This window comes from Lissotriton vulgaris, chromosome 8 (assembly GCF_964263255.1).
Source record: "Lissotriton vulgaris chromosome 8, aLisVul1.2, whole genome shotgun sequence".
Classification (NCBI taxonomy): Eukaryota; Metazoa; Chordata; class Amphibia; order Caudata; family Salamandridae; genus Lissotriton; species Lissotriton vulgaris.
This window is the reverse complement of record NC_141696.1, coordinates 844644632-844660754: the sequence shown is the minus strand read 5'-3', so window position 1 is coordinate 844660754 and position 16123 is coordinate 844644632. Positions and strand designations below refer to the sequence as shown.

Below are 16123 nucleotides of genomic sequence, written 5' to 3'. Positions count from 1 at the left end.
CGAAAAAGGAGACACCACAATCCGGTAGCTACCAAAATGCCAAGTGGGTAAAGGTAAAACAGCTGCATCCACCCCCAGGGTCACTGTTCTAGCTTGGCACAAGGATCTTAATTTTACTGAGGACCTATTGTCTTTCTCATGTTGACACCGCAGTTGGGTTTCAATCAAGAGTTGGATTGAATCTCAGATCTTGGAAAGTAAGTACGTAACAGGTCCTACAAAAATAGTCATATATGACCTCAAAAGTGCAAGTCCTTACACAAATACTGTTACCTATTGCAGAAACTAGGAGCTCCATGGCCAAGGCAAAAAGCTGTGGCAAGAGCATCCAGCCCCAGCCTGTCTCTCTCAGTAACCCGAACAGTGCATAAAATGCACACTTTACCCTTGCAGAAGTGTGTGGCTTAGCATATAGCAAAGCAATCCTGCTCAAGATCCTTCCCAGTCCCCTCTACCTCAACGTTGCAAGTATGCAATTCTACTCCACCAAATCACATTATTTCTCATCATTCAAAAAATCCATCAATACTGAATAATCTACGGACACAGCTGATGGATCAAGGAGAAGTGTAATTGCTGTGTGTGGAGCAGGCAGGAATTAACCCTGCCTCGTTTGAGGGGACTAAACCAGGGGCGTAACCCAGACCCCCACAGCCCATGCGGTGCGGGGGGCCTGAAGCTCCAGGGGGCCCCCTCTGCACTGCAGTCTGTCCGGAAAGCTCCTAATTGAACCCGGAGGGGGCCCCTCTACATACCTTGCAGGGACATTTTTGGAAAAGGTCTATCAGCTGTAATCTTTGCCAAAATATTATTATCAATAAGAATACATGACAAAGAACTATGTGACCTACAGCTAGACTCTACCGTGCCAGATTGTAGCAATGCCTCAATGGGTATTTTCCCGGTGATGTCATGGGAGAATGCTGGCAAACCACGCTTCACTATGCATCCCCAATAAGAGAGAGGCCAATAAGAAAATACTTTCCTTAAATAAATCAGCTTGTAGGCTATCTTTTCTGAGGTTTGCCGAGCAGGCATGCTCTTAAACAGGGCAGACTGACTTTTATGGCAATCATGCAGAGCCAGAAGGTCTTGTCTGACAGGTCAGTTTGAGGGATAGGTATTTGGCTGTATCTGGGCCTGTTTTACCTTTGAATTCTCTTATAGTAACACAAACATTGCAGCAACACATAAAGCACAAATGTGTGCAGTCTCCCAAACAGCGTGTCTTTGCAAGTTCATAACTGCCATGATTTTTAAATGTGGGCCAATTTTTTTAACTATCTAATATGCTAATAGAGCTGACCATAGTAGTACACATCCCTGGTGGGAGACGTGGGATTAAATAATTTAGAGAGAAGTCAATTAGGGCCTATTTATGAGTTTGGTGGTCCATGGAACCGTCAAACCTGTGGTGTCAAACCAGTCGTATTACTGCTACAGCGGTGGGACCGCCACAGGACCGCTGCTATCGCCGGGATGCTTGATCCCGTGATGGTGGTGCAGTAGTCAGAGGCCACAATATGCTGGTGGTGCAGCTGCTGCGCCGCTAAGCATATTATGAGTTTCCCCACTGCCCTCCTTTTCATGGCAGTGAGCCCGCCATGAAAAGGGTGCTGGTGAGGAAACTATGGGGGACCTATCTCGCTTCCTGGTGCCTCGGTGCATGGAGGTGCATGCAGGGCAGCACATGGTGTGCCTTCCTGTCTTTCTGCACGCCCAGTCCCTGCACAGCATGGCCTTCTCAGTTCATGCCGTACAGGAACGTGCTGTGCCAGTCCTACAGTGCTGCCTTATTAAGGGTCACATATGAGCCTTTGAAAGGCACTGCTATGGGACAGCCACTGCAGGACCACCCTACCTTTATTCCAATCAGAATACGGTGGGCGGTCTGCATACAGGTTTAGCTGTGTGGCAGTGGGGCACTGGCGTGGCTGCCCGCTGCCACACTGCTATACTCTTAATTATGAACTTAGTTGTTTTTTTAAATGTTGGAGTCTAGGACTTAACCTAGGGTGAGATACTGGTTGTTCCTGGGCCAGAGGGGATACATATATGCTGATGGGACGGATCACCTAGAGCAGAAGAAAAAAAGGCTTCACATTAAACTGAATACTAAGGGGATTTTGGAGAATAATATGTGTGTGTCTAAAGAAACACCTTCCATTCAATCTGTATTGATGAATCAGACTGTCTTTGTCTAACTCCATCTTTAATCAATCACAGTTTTTACTGGTACCTCTACCAGGGAAAGAAAAACATTACGACTACTGCGGTCCTATAGTCTGCCTTCGCCGTGGTGGTGGTGGGGACACTGGTGCATCGGCGGTCTGACTACCCTAGTATGAGTTTAACAGTCAAACCAACGAAGGACTGCTGCAACAGGCAATGGTGCAGTGGTCTGAGGCCCGCTACATGACTGGCGGTGCTGCTGCACAACTGCCAAGTATATTATAAGTTTCCTCACTGCCACAGTTTTTATGGCAGTAAGCCAGCCATGAAAAGTGTGGTGGTGAGAAAAAGGGCCCCCTGCCACCTCAGGGCCAGGAGATCCATGCAGGGGGCAAATGATGCCACCCCTGTATGCATGCACCCCTGGTTTCTGCACGGCATGTACTTAACAGTCCATGACATGCAGAAACGCACTGTGGCAGTCTCACGGCGCTGCCTTTCCAAGGCTCACATATGCGCACATATGCGCCTTTAAAACGCATCTCCATGAGCCAGCTGCCGCAGTACCACTTGTCCTGTATTCCAATCAAATATGGCGGACTGTCTCAGTATGGGTTTGGCGATCTTAGAGCAGGGCACTGGCTTGGTGGTCCATTCCAAGACCGCCAAACTCGTAATCAGGCCCAAAGTGTCTGCTAATCGTAGGCACACATCGTATCATTCATCAAGCTTCTTCCCAGATGTCAGCTATCTGATTTTTCAACACCCCGGGCAGAATCAATTTATTTTGCCTGCATACGATACCATCCACAATTTTCAGTTAATGCCTTACACCCCAAATGTGTTTTACATGCTCTGGTAACTAACTGAAGGAAAAACCTACATTCATATTTATCAGCAAGTGTGGGAGCTTTTTTCCCTGCTTATACTAAGTTGAATTTAGGCTTAATGCTAATCGTAGACAATGTGTAGCCAGGTGAATGACTGACACTACCAGCGTTTGCCATTTTTCTTTTTTTTTGGTTTTAGGACTCTTTCCTTTAGCTTCTCTAGGAGCCTACGTAATATGGAATCATGACTCGAGTTTTACTATTCAGGAGGATGTCACCTTGAAGGCAACACATTCAAACAGGGCCATCCAGGATGTTCTGAATTATCGCCTGGAATGCAGTGACATTCTGTGGAATCATATTCTATGAATGAGGATAGCGACCCAGAATTAGGATGAAACTACCTGATGGTAGGGAGCATGGCTCTCAGTCCATGGCGAGGATGAGTTCCTCTTGACTCTTGCAGAACGCCTGCCATCTCAGCATGCTTGAAAAATGCTTGAAAACCACAAGGTACACCGATCCCCCTTGTCTAGGCATGTGAAGCTGATGGGACCCCCTTGACTGTGCAGCGGCCCTGAAGGCTGTGATTTGCTCCTGTTGGCCTGGGGGAGCTCAGCCATTTAACAAGCCTTAGAGATCCAAGATGTCAGACACATCAGATTGAGTGGGCTCTGGCAGCTCTGGGCCCCATTCAGGCTCCTTGGCAGAGGGTGCCTGTGTGGAGGAGCATGACTGCTTGATGCCTGGCTCTTCCTTCTCCTGCAACTGAGCCCTGGTATGTAAACACGGGACTGAGTGACTGCAGAGGAAAGCCACCAGGAGAGATTCTGAATCAGAGTGGACTACAGCTCAAACATCCGACAGAACATCTTTCACCAAAGTAAGACCCTGTGGGGGGGGGGGGGGATTGTGGAGGGAAGCCTGGCTGATGACTTTGAGATTATTGGTTTGAATGTCACTGGGGGTATCACAGATGATGATCTCAGCCTGGCCTAAAGGTCCCAGATGTGTTTTGAATGTGATATAATGACTGGTCTACGTCAACAGTGACAAATTAAGAGCATTAAATAGCAGCTTTACATGACACCTTTTCAAAGTGACTGAATGGTGGTCTGTTGCTGGGTCATGTACCTCATGTTAAAGGCTGTGGCCATTGCCGGGACTATGCGATGCCCCCAGTCCACACCATTGCTATCATAGAGCTGCTGAAGAACCCTGGCCTCCTTGACACCATTATTATGCACTGTGCATCACTGTGAGAAATGAATGTGGCAACAGCAACTTGTTCTTTCTCCTGAGGACTCTAACAGTTGGAACCTTAGGTATATCTGGTCACTAAAACTCCCGGAATAGACTTGCTATTTATTATAAGGCAGTGCAGGAATGGGAAGAAAAATTAGTTATTGCCATCAGTAGGTCGCAAGATTCAGAACATATTAAATCCGCTCTTGCCATACATAAATCAAGGCTATGAGAGATATTTGCGGCCAAACTGGCAGAACAGGTGGCAGTCTCTAGGTCACAAATATATGAAATGGGGGAAAATTTGGGTCGGATCTTGGCCAAAAAAATATGACAAAAAAGAAGTATTCAACTCTATTAATATCATTCAAGGTGAGAATGGTCAGATCCATCATAATTCTGAAGAAATTCTGGAGGTCTTCCACCAGTTCTACTCTAAGCTGTATGAGCAGGATACCTTAGCTCACTCCAGTGTTGCTATCCTAAATTTTACTACCCTTGATAATATTTCAAAACTATCTATCGCCCAGGCGGACGCCTTGGACGCTGATATTACATGGGAAGAAATCGAGGCGGCTTTACTTTCTCTAGCTGCCGGAAAAGCGATGGGACCGGACGGCATCCCACTTGAATTTTTTAGGAGTTTTCAGCATATATTATAACAAGATCTGATGGCCACCTTTCTGGAAGCACAGAAAGGAACGGCTCCAGTCTCATGAAGACAATCGAATATTATGGCGTTTCTTAAAAAGGAAAAAACCCCTCTTTTAATCCGGCCTCGCATAGGCCGATATTGTTGATCAATGCCCACAGCAAGGTTTTTTCAAAAAATTTAGCTGCCAGAATGTCTAGTGTAATTTCTCTTATTGTGTCACGTTGGCAACATGGGTTCATTCCCAATCGTGACACTGCGGATCATGTCCGGAGAGTTAACGCTTTAATGGACTGGCCTCAGGGGACTAACACGGCCATAGGGATCACCCTGTTGGACGCCGAAAAAGCTTTCAACAGGGTGGCCTGGCTGTACCTCTGGGATTTACTTCTCTTGAAAGGATTTGGCCCTCAGATGATTGCCGCATTAAAAGCACTTTATGAGTCACCAATCTCTTGTATTAAACTTGGGGCAAATAAATCTGCTTTGTTTCCTATTCATCGAGGAACAAGACAGGGGTGTTCTTCTCCACCACTTCTTTTTGCCATCTATATTGATATTTTTCTTAATAAATTGAATCAAACAGAGGATATACCCCCCGTAGTTGTCGCAAATACTAGTTATACAGCACTCACCTGATGACATAGTGGTGATCACTACCAACATTGCAAAGGCAATACCGAAGATCGAGGACCTTGCGGTCAGTTCGGCGCTTTCTCAGGATATAAATTGAACTTGTCAAAAACTCAAATATTATTCGTTGGTCAGAATCCCCCCGTCTATCTTAAGACGGTACCTGCCGCAACTTACTTGGGTATTACGATTACAACTCCTGTGTACGCAATCCCAGAACTTAATTTTAAGGCAGTTCTTAAAAAAGCAAATTCCACATTGGAGCGTATTGATCATTTACATCTTTCTTTATATGGGAGGAATACTGTTCTAAAAATGATGATTCTCCTGAAATTGTTATATTTATTTAGAACAGTTCCCCTTGAGTTCCCTCTTAGCTGTTTTAAACAACTAGAGAGCTTGGCTACTAGATTTTTATGGGGCTATAAACGCCAACGTAGAGCATATAAGAAGATGATACTCTCCAATGCAAGGGGTGGCTGGGGTATTCCACATTTTATGTTCTATTATTTTGCCTGTTTTACAGTTTATCACCCCATTAATAATTAGCACAAAGGCAAGAATCTTAGAGTCTCACACCCCATCCATTTATGAGTTTGCATTGGGGGTGGAGTCCCGAGGGTGCCTCATAAAAATTATAGAGCCAAGCTATTACAAAAAAACAAAAGATCTTTAAGGCGGCATTGAGAGTGTGGAAGTTAATCATGCGCCATTTGGGGATTCAAAAAATTTTGAGATATACCCCTCTGTCGGCATCAGGTATTTTTCCTCCCATCTTTAGAGATCAAATTATGATCAGATGGCGTAACATTGGCATACAATGTGTTGGGGATTTATGGCATAATAATCATATTATATCTTTTCAAGATCTCCAATCCAACTTCAACCTTACAAGTACGGATTACATTAAGTATCTTCAGATTCATAGTTTTTTAATACTTTAACTTTGATGGAACGTTCTGGTCTGCAGAGGATTTCCCTGATTGATAGTATGTATAGTAGGAAAAGGATTGTTTTTTTTTTATAATTTACTATTATCCTCTTGCCCGGATGATATAGCAATCCATCAAGGGAAATGGGCCGAGAAGTTGGGATCGGATAACATCATGCTAGAGGAATCGATTTATTTTGCCAACACTATTCTGTTGACAGGTAGAATGCGTACACAGCACTACATGGCCCTATTCGATCTATATTATAACCGGGGAAATTTTCAAAGTGAGGTTCCACAGTGGGCACCTCTTGCAGCAGATGTGGATTGTTTGCAGCTGATGCTGCACATATGTTTTTTTTGTGTCCACACCGGGCTGAATTTGTGTCTGCAATCCAATCCTTTCTTTCCTTATTATGTGGATCCTCTGTGAGTTTGAAGGTTGAAATAGCATTGATGGGGGTCTCTTCTGCTACATCGGCAGAAGGGAGGCGAAATGTAATATTTATTTCCATGGCTATTATGCGGGCATGCATTACGCAAGATTGGATCAGTCCAGAACCTCCGTCGTTTTGCACCTGGCGGGCCCGTCTGCTCTCCATGTACAATCTGGAGCAGGCTATTTATAGAACAAAGGGGCGGAAAAAAAGGGCCCTAGGAGGGAAAATGTGGGCGCCTGTTCAAAGGTGGATTGCGGGGGAAGTGGGTTAGCTTTGCTTATGGTTACTCATGCTACCACGACTGGTGTGGGAGTGTTACAAATCCTATTTAACTTTATTTTAAAATGATGTACTGTGTTGCATTTATTTTTCTGTTGATTTTATTTTATGTATGTTCTATAATAAGGCGTATTGTGATTCTCTCTCTAAATATCATGAATCTATGGCATAATGTTTGCAATCTGTCCTGCTTGTAATAATATACTGGGAAAAAAACTTAAATACATTTCAAAAAAAAAAATGAAATATGGTCACTAAAAGAGCGGTGTTTATGAGGCACACGAAGGAAACTAAAGAGACAGCAGGTTCCGGATTGATGTACTCCAGTTTTTAGGAGCGGTCACAAGCTAAAGAAGTATCACCAAGCAGATATACCACTGGGCTGAGTCTCGTTCTTCAGAAAAACAAAACAAAATTCTGGTGGAAAAAGAAGCTCCCCATGAGGTGCTGAAGGCCCCAGAGGCTAAGACGGTTACTGTTGCTATTGGTATAACCCGTATTTGCAAAGCACAAACTAATCACACCCATAGGGTCTCAAGGCCCTGGGGCCCGTCAGAGAGATTAAGCGAGCTATTGCCCAAGGGCGGAGGGTGCTGGGATGAGCTGCCACCGGTGCCAGGATTCGAACCGCGAGCCCTGTGCTCGGGAGTCAACCACCCTAGCCACTGCACCACATCTCTCCATTATGGGCCTGTTTATAGCAGTGAGCCTAGGGGTCACACTTAGAGCTAGAGGGGCAGCTCTGGCTTATGGAAACCCCGAAACTAGATCATTGCAAGAATTGTGCTAATTAAAATGCTAATGTTTTGAAGGCCACTTTCAATTTTAGTAATCTGCCTATTTGGCTAAAAATGGCAGTGGTTGAGGGGCTTAAAGATGACTCCAAAGGGCTTCATCTGGACTGGGGATACCACAGGGTAGATTTAAAAAACACTTAAACAACCGATTCTGAAGGGGGAGGGGGCATTCCCTAATCTGGAGCTGTTTTACTTAGCAGCCCAGATCTTATGGTTATCCAGGTGATTAGAGAGTGAGCCTTCCCAGGAGTTAAGACAAATGGGTCTTGAGACAGCAGCGGGTAAACTAATGGCAAGAATCTTAGGCCAAACAAGGTCTGCTTCCATAAACATTCTGACAGTCATCACTTTGAAGTGCTGGACCTCTGTGAATGTAAGATGGTGTCCACTCCACTTTATGTACCCACAATATCTCCGCTGAGATTCTAAAAAGTAAGTCATGTTATAAGGCCCAAGAGCCGGCCTGATAGTCGGAATATGGTTTAGCTAAAATAGTGGATTTATATTATTCAACCAAATAAATAAAATAATGAACAACTAGAGCAGTGACTTTCTATATTAATGGCACATGTGAGGTGCTCCTGAACAACGGTGCTCGAATAGGAGCAGTAGAACTGAAAGCATTTTCTATGGGAGAGATTGCAGTAAAAGGACACTATGAGGGATATACTTTTGTCGTGGAAATTATGGCTATCGCTCAGGAGAGCTAAAATGAAGGCACTGTTTCTTTAAATTCTGATCTATATGTGAAAAAGCTCTGATATGGTTAGTGACAACCCAGTGTTTCACTTTACAGAATGCTAATGTTCTATATTCATTAGAAAACGAGCAACATGTTGCTGGAATATGATGGCCTGATTTATGAAGGCCTGTAACACTTTTACGGCGCCGTTGCATCACTTTTTGTTACGCTGCGGCAACGTAAATAATGCTCAACGTTGTGCCATATTTACAAAGTGGCGCATCTAAGCCGATACGTCACTTTGTAAAGGCCTGCACTACATTATACCTTCATCAGGTATAATGTATGCAGGGTGGGTGTTCCCCCACAGTAAAGGGTCGCTGAAGTGGCTCAGACAAATCTATGAGAATTCACTGCAGCACTTCTAGGACTCTACTGCGTCAATATTGTACGTCAGCCTCACAGCAGGTGTAAGACTGACGCTGGCCTATTCACATGAGCTTGCACAATGTGAAAGGACACATTGCTAGAGTTGCGTCTGTTTTCAGACACACCCCAGTAACGTACCATTTTTGTGCCTTCAGATACCTCAGAAATACTGATGAATCTGTAACTTCTTGTGACATGGACCACCGTACATTAAATATGGTGCATCCATTCTGTCACAAGGAGGGTGCTGTGAAAATTGTTGCATTGTTGTTTTCACGTGGCGATGCAACAGTTTTCATAAATGTGGCCCTGAGCTTTTAAATATAAATCCTTTCCTAAGGAGAAGTCGAATGCACTGAGCTCTGAAGTGTTTATTCAGGTAGGATGCCGGCTGCTTCAAAAATCTGTGAAGGGAAGTAAGGGACTTTAGACATTATTGTTTTCAATGAGCTAAAACTGTTATGAGATTACTAAATAAGTAGCATTTTACATCTGTTTCCCCCAGACTATCCTCTCAGCTGCTTAAGAGCGCCTTGATTTAAAAAAACTAAAACTTTTGGTTGACATAAGAGTTTTTTAAATCTTCCATTTAAAGCATGGCAATAGATTTCGTATTGGTGCAGGAAGATATCTTTAGAAAGATCTCATGTAGAATAAACAAGTTTGTGCTTCTAAGGATCCCCTCCAAATCAGTTCCTTCTTAGGCTTTTGAGTTGCTTTTTACTGCTCTCACATCCTTTTGTCAGTGGTTGCATTGCCTGTCATTAATGTGCTCTGCCTTCAAAATAATGATATTGTCAGTTAAATATAAAGACATATTAACATGCCTAACAACACAAACACATAAGGAAAGAATTGTTTTCGTGAATTATTTATTTCCGGAGCAGAGACAAAATAGTTTCATCTATAAATTTAGCTGTTTGTATAAGATAGTTATTCATTCTAAAGCTGTTTTCTTCAGCATCATGTCTCCAAGTTTAGGCTCATTCTGTGAGCAAGGCGAACAATCTTGGTCTTCATCTTATAATCTAATTCTATTTATGCTAATTTTACATAACTACACCAATTGCTTAGGTTTAATTCAGCCGCAGGTACTTGCAAATAAAAGACTTGCAGCCAGATTCATCATTCTCCCGTTTTGCGAGCCCCTAATAGCGAATCATAGCGAATCGCTATTAAGGACTCGCAAAACGGGATTCATGTAGAAATTGCATAAAGAAATGTGATTCCTACATATTCCTTATTTGCGATTAGCAAATTGCTAATCGCAAATAAGGAATAACTCGCCATTCATTCCTATGGGCCAAAAGGCCCATAGGAATGAATGGGGAGTATTCCTTATTTGCGATTAGCAATTTGCTAATCGCAAATAAGATAGCGATTTGAAGGGTGCCAGGGGTGTCCAAAGGACACCCTGTAGCACCCCTCAAATGAAATTTTACACAGGTGTTGCACACACACATGTCCAAAGGACATGTGTGTGTAACATGCAACTCAGAAAAATGCATTTAAATGCATTTTTCTGAGTTTTCGCAATTTACCACGAGGTCTGACCTCGCGGTAAATTGCGGCCAGAAATTGCGAATTCGCAAAATAAAATTGGATGATGAATTGCATTTAAGGAATCTCAAATAGAGATTCCTTAAATGTAATTCCTCGCAAAATTGCAAGATCGCAATTAGGGATTTTTACATTTGGGATGCTGAATCCCAAATGCAAAAATCGCACTCGCAAAGGGCCAGATTCTCAGAATCTGGCCCTTTGCGAGCGCAATTTTGTTTGATGAATCGGGGGGGGGGGGGGGGGGGTAAACCCTGTGATCCTCAGAGGCATTTGACAGGCGGAGAAGACGGAGTGATATACGGGTTTATTCTGTAATGAGGCTTTTTTGGTGTTTTTTTTCTTGGTTAGCAGTTTTATATAGCTTCAACTCGACCCGAAGGTATTGGAGCGCTTTACATAAGCACAAGTTATGTTACACAAGGACACATTAATATTTGGGAGACAGAGGGAGAATAAGTGATTTGCCCAGATTCACAGGATGTTGAGTCAACGCTCGATTCGGGGCCACGTTACAATGGCGGTGAGACAGCCACTGTCAGGCTGTTGGTGGCAGTCCCTCCTCCATCAGACCCTGCAGGACAGCCTATCCCATTATGAAGTAGGGTGGGCGGAGAGACCTACCGCTATGCATCCAACGGACCCCGCTGGACCTTCAGACGGTCTGCAATCCCTACAACGGGGTGGTGCCGGATCAGGCACCGCTGTAGGGATTACAATGTCCCCTTCCGCCAGCCGCTTCATGGCGGTTGATCCGCCATGAAAGGCAGGCAGAAAGCCGTTTATCCCTGCCATTCCAATATGTGCCCTGTGCCCTCCTACATATCCCTGTACCATATGGCAGGCACTGCATGGTGCCTGCCGCATTGTGCAGGGATATGCCAGATGTATGTGCTATGGCTTTCCTTTGTGGATATTGACAGACTGGCCAAATCAAAATGCAGTTTAATGCTATCTAATTTACAATGCTTAATAACGCTCATTGAATGAAATACTTGGAGTAGGACTTCACATTTGATTTTCGTTGCAATTTAATTGATTACTCTTTACCATATTGTCTGTAAATGCTGAATTATTAGTATGTGTTCACTATTCGCGTTGCCTTTTTGAGCGTTTTAGCCCAATCAGAACACTTAGAGCAAGCCCATTGATTTGAAAAGGAGAGACAGTAGTTAAGTGATGTTAAGTTTGTATGAATGTTGCACTATTTGTATAGCGCAAACTTTGGCTGTTAACGGTACGAGAGCGAAGGGGTACAACTCGTGTCTTGCAAGGTGCCATCTTAAAAATTAACATACATCAGAGGAGTTACTTGGTTCTTTAAAAAAATATTCTCAAAATTTGTCATCTAATAATCAGGTGTTTTGGATTTATGCAAGGGAAGTTTGATCATTTACTCAGACACCACAAGGAACGAAAACATCATTCGAGAACTAGAGAACAAATGGGACCCTTTCCGTTCAAATGTGTTGCTTTATTAAATATGACCTGAAATGATAGTATTACGAAACCGAAGGCTAGATAAAAATGGCAAAGTGATTATCTGGTTATTATTTTTTCACAGGGAGGGGACGCATCAGCATCAAAGGGTTGCTGGAATATCATCGAACGTTTTTGAAGCGGTTTACAGGTAATGTTAACTGTATTTTGTTTGCCATTGAAAGATGAAGATTTGCACTGTATTTGCAAAGCCAAACAGAGCACACGTGAGTTGAGGATACAGTTAATTTCGTTTGGTGAACTTTGTACCAGATGTATACGATGTTACAATTATTAATATTATTAACTTAAAAATGTATACAAATCTCTACTTCTTTGGCACATTCCAGTGCTTTGTGTATGAGGTTGACAAACATATAACATAGCATGGAAATAAAGATGATTTAGTTTTAGAGCCTCATCGTCAGATGGTAATATCTCATGACTTACTTATGCGATAAGCCAAACTCAAAGGTACATACCAAGGGCGAAGGGCAATTATCTCAATAATAATGCCCTCTAAAAACCGAATTAGGGCATGTGTCTTATTAGGTTATTGATATGCATTGTTTTGTACTATGCACCTAGAGAAGAGCCAAGAAGCAGCAAAAAAGCTGTGCGAGTCACATTCTGGTTAATTGGTGACATTTTATTATATCACAAGGTTCAGAGTGGTAGATGGTAGGCTTTTATTACTAGCAGCTTGATGATTTGTTTCTAAAGTGCCTTTTTATCTGTAAACTCTGGCAAATCGAGCAGCATTGAGCCACTTAACGTGGCTTAACGCTGTCTTATAAATAAGGCCCCCTTTCCAGCTATACTTAGCGTGAAAGGGGAAGGGAATAAGTGTTGCGGAGAGGGTTCGACTGCAACACCCATTGATTTTGATGCTGCTCCTTATTTACAAGGGTGGCGTAAATAGGAATCAGAGCCAAAATTAAGACCAGGGAAAACCTGGTCTAAAACAGGCAAAAGGAGGGGAAATGCATTCTTTCTCCTCCTTTTTGCTGTTTCCACGTGTGCTACATTGTGTGGCACACATAGAAATAGCAAAACACCATTGATTGTTAATGGGCAACTAACTCCACGCTCTGCCACTTGTCTCGTAAATATGCCCCTGTGTGTTCTCCAAATATATTAGTAGAGAACATGCCAACAAAGGTAATTATAGATTTATATAAAGATATATTCAACTCCGGACCTTCAGAACTGTAACAGTATTTCTACAAGATGTGTGGGATAATCCACTTCACTCATTCACCTTTGCCTGAGCAGGCGAAACGGAAAAAACAGGCATTCATATAACAATCTCATTGTGCTCAATCACCTTGATCCCCTTGACCTTATAAAAAATGTAAATGTTTCTATTGATCTCTTTATGTGACCTTTTTATGGTCACCAGGGTCCATGCCCCTCGCCACACTCTTTTTTTGTATGATCTGTTTATTACGTTTTTCCTGGTACAGTTACATAGCAAGTGGAGGTACAAGTGTATTAATATCTAACTGACCGTCAGTTCAGGAGACTTGTGGGAACATACTTTGTAACTGGTCTGATGCATGTAACCCAACAGATCTAGAATGTGCTGATATATACGTGACTGCACAAGGCCGTGAGGCACCCTCCAAAGTAAATAATCAGTATGCAATCTCATTGATCACCGCATTCCATGGCAATGGCATCAAATATATTTATATTATAGAACCGAGATGAACATCATGGGTAGGGAGATGGCGAAATGGGTTTGGAGGCAAGGGGAAAACAGAAAAATGTTAGCTACTTCTCAATGAAATTACAAGTTTGCCCTGGGTGAGTTGTCTTCTTCTTCGTGATAATCCTATATTCATGCCCCTCGCCACACTCTTATGGGCAACAACTGTGTCCAGTAGTACACCATTACTTCCTATCATACCTGTAGAAAAGAGATTTTTTTTTCATCATTTTCAACAACTGCAGGACTATGGACTGTAGCTGGTACCTGTAACACCTCCTCATTCTGTCTTGGCCATTTTGCTGTCAACTCTCACTTTGTAATCATCAACAAGACCCACTTCTTGCTACCCATGTCATACGTATGTACCAGCTGATATCCAAAAAACTGCTTACCCTTTTGATTCCAGGTCAACCTCACAATTGAATGTCTACATATTCAAATCTTTCTATTCCTACCCTTCCTTCCTCCAAGCCAGCAAGATGAAAGCACAGTCGTTAGGTGCCCCAAAAATCTCAGATAACCCTACATGCAATCACTTTTCCACTTGCCCAGTGCTTTCAATCTGTTATTGCTCAAGCCCACCAAAATGTCTTAGTCGCTGCCCCTATCATAAATGAATGGGTTCCCAACTGCCTCTGATTCCACCATGTTTGCCCCTGGCACTTCCTCATTACTTCCAGCACTTATATACTCGTCACCTAGGCTCCATCTGCATCCTCAAACAGTGGCCCGAGGGCCTTCTTCTTAAAATTCAATAAACCTTTTAACTTTTGAAATGGTCAAATACCCTTTTCCTCCAACTTTCTATGCCAAACTGTTGGGCATATTTATGAGAGATTTGCATCAGGGTTTCACCACGCAACATAGTAGATGCAAGACGCAAACCTCTAAGTCATATATATGAAGCCACGCAAAGCCACATTGAGTAGCTTTAATGCCTTCAAAAATATTAAGTTATGCAGCGTAGGGCAAATCATTACTCTGTGCAAGGGAGGCTTTCCATGGGCATTTTGGTGTATGGTTCCACACAAATCCCATGGTTTGTTACACATTCCCTAATTTACCAACCCTGTTAAACCTGGTAATGCACCAAAAAGTTATGCCTCCCCAGGTGAGGCATAATATAATCAAGTCAGTTGATCTTCCTTGGTCTGCTGATTTAGTGGATCTTCAATGTCCTTCTTCTTTGTAGGTCATCAGGACCACATTGGCACAGTTGACCCACTTCAGCTCGGGCTAGGTGGCTTGGGTGCTAATCCACTGAAGCTCCTGAGTCTTTGGTGAAGTGCAGGCAGCCCTCCCAGGCTTTGGAGGATCAGCAGCTTGCAGGGCGAGACAACTATGGTGCAATTGTTGAGAGTATGTGAACAGGCCAGTAGGGCTGGTGCAGAGTCACCTGCTTCTTCTGAAGTTCTTGCTTCCACATCTCTTTGGCCCTTCTTCTTCTTTTGTCTGCAAGATCTGATTTGCTGGTGCCAGGGCTCCCCTAAATACTGAAGCTAGGGGCATTTAGTGGAGTATAGAGTAGTAGCCAATGGGCTAATTACCCCTAGGGTCGCTATTTCCCCTACATAAACACATCCTGGGAAAAGTGGGCATAACCCTGTCCCAGAAGTCCTAAATTTGCCATCACCAGGATGGTAATTTCTGAAAAGTTGCATACATTTCAGATAGAGCAGTTCAGGTGTGGTACTCGCCAGAGGTTGGCCACGCCCTATTGGCTTAGCTAATTTTCCTGCCTGGTGCCCAAGGGCTCTGGACAAAGGGTGGTGGTTTCCTCTTCTGTGAGAGAAGGCAAATTTGCATACTAAAAGCGGTGGGTCTCTTTGAAGCTCCCCGATATTGGAATGCTAATTTATAGGTCGTCCTGTGGATGGATGTGAAAGGCACCCCCTGTTCAAGCAGGCTTGGTTTATGGCCCCTGCAGAGCAAAGGCCCTAACCCTTGGGGTCAGGAATTCATCTCTGGTGGCAGACTGGTTAGAATCAATCTGCTTGCACACAAGCGGCTGGCAAGTTTCCAGGTGGCGCATCTTAGGGGCCCTCTGTGTGCATGTTTTACGCAATCTCACACTGGCATCAGCGCAGGTTTATTAATATGAGACGTTGGATACCAACTATCCCATTTTTCAGTGAAATCATTATATAGCTCGGAAACTCATTTCCACCAGTGTCCAGCACATGCTTGTAAAATTGCTTCCCTGTTCACTTGTACTGGCAGCAATGCAACTGACTGGCACAGGAGCATAACAAACAAGATGATGGACTGAATGTTGCACAA

The 16123-nt window shown here is 43.4% G+C and overlaps 1 protein-coding gene across 4 annotated transcripts in view; it reads left to right on the top strand.

The window, feature by feature from the left end:
- LOC147698086 (acetylserotonin O-methyltransferase-like) overlaps positions 1–16123 on the top strand; it is a 1112510-nt gene that overhangs the window by 497740 nt on the left and 598647 nt on the right. For 3 of the 4 annotated variants that reach the window (XM_086934758.1, XM_086934761.1, XM_086934757.1), the window contains exon 4: positions 12215–12280. The exons of the other annotated variant lie outside the window; for it this stretch is intronic. In XM_086934758.1, the coding sequence (XP_086790884.1) occupies positions 12215–12280 (66 nt within the window). The remainder of the gene's footprint in view (positions 1–12214; positions 12281–16123) is intronic. 4 annotated transcript variants of the gene reach the window in all.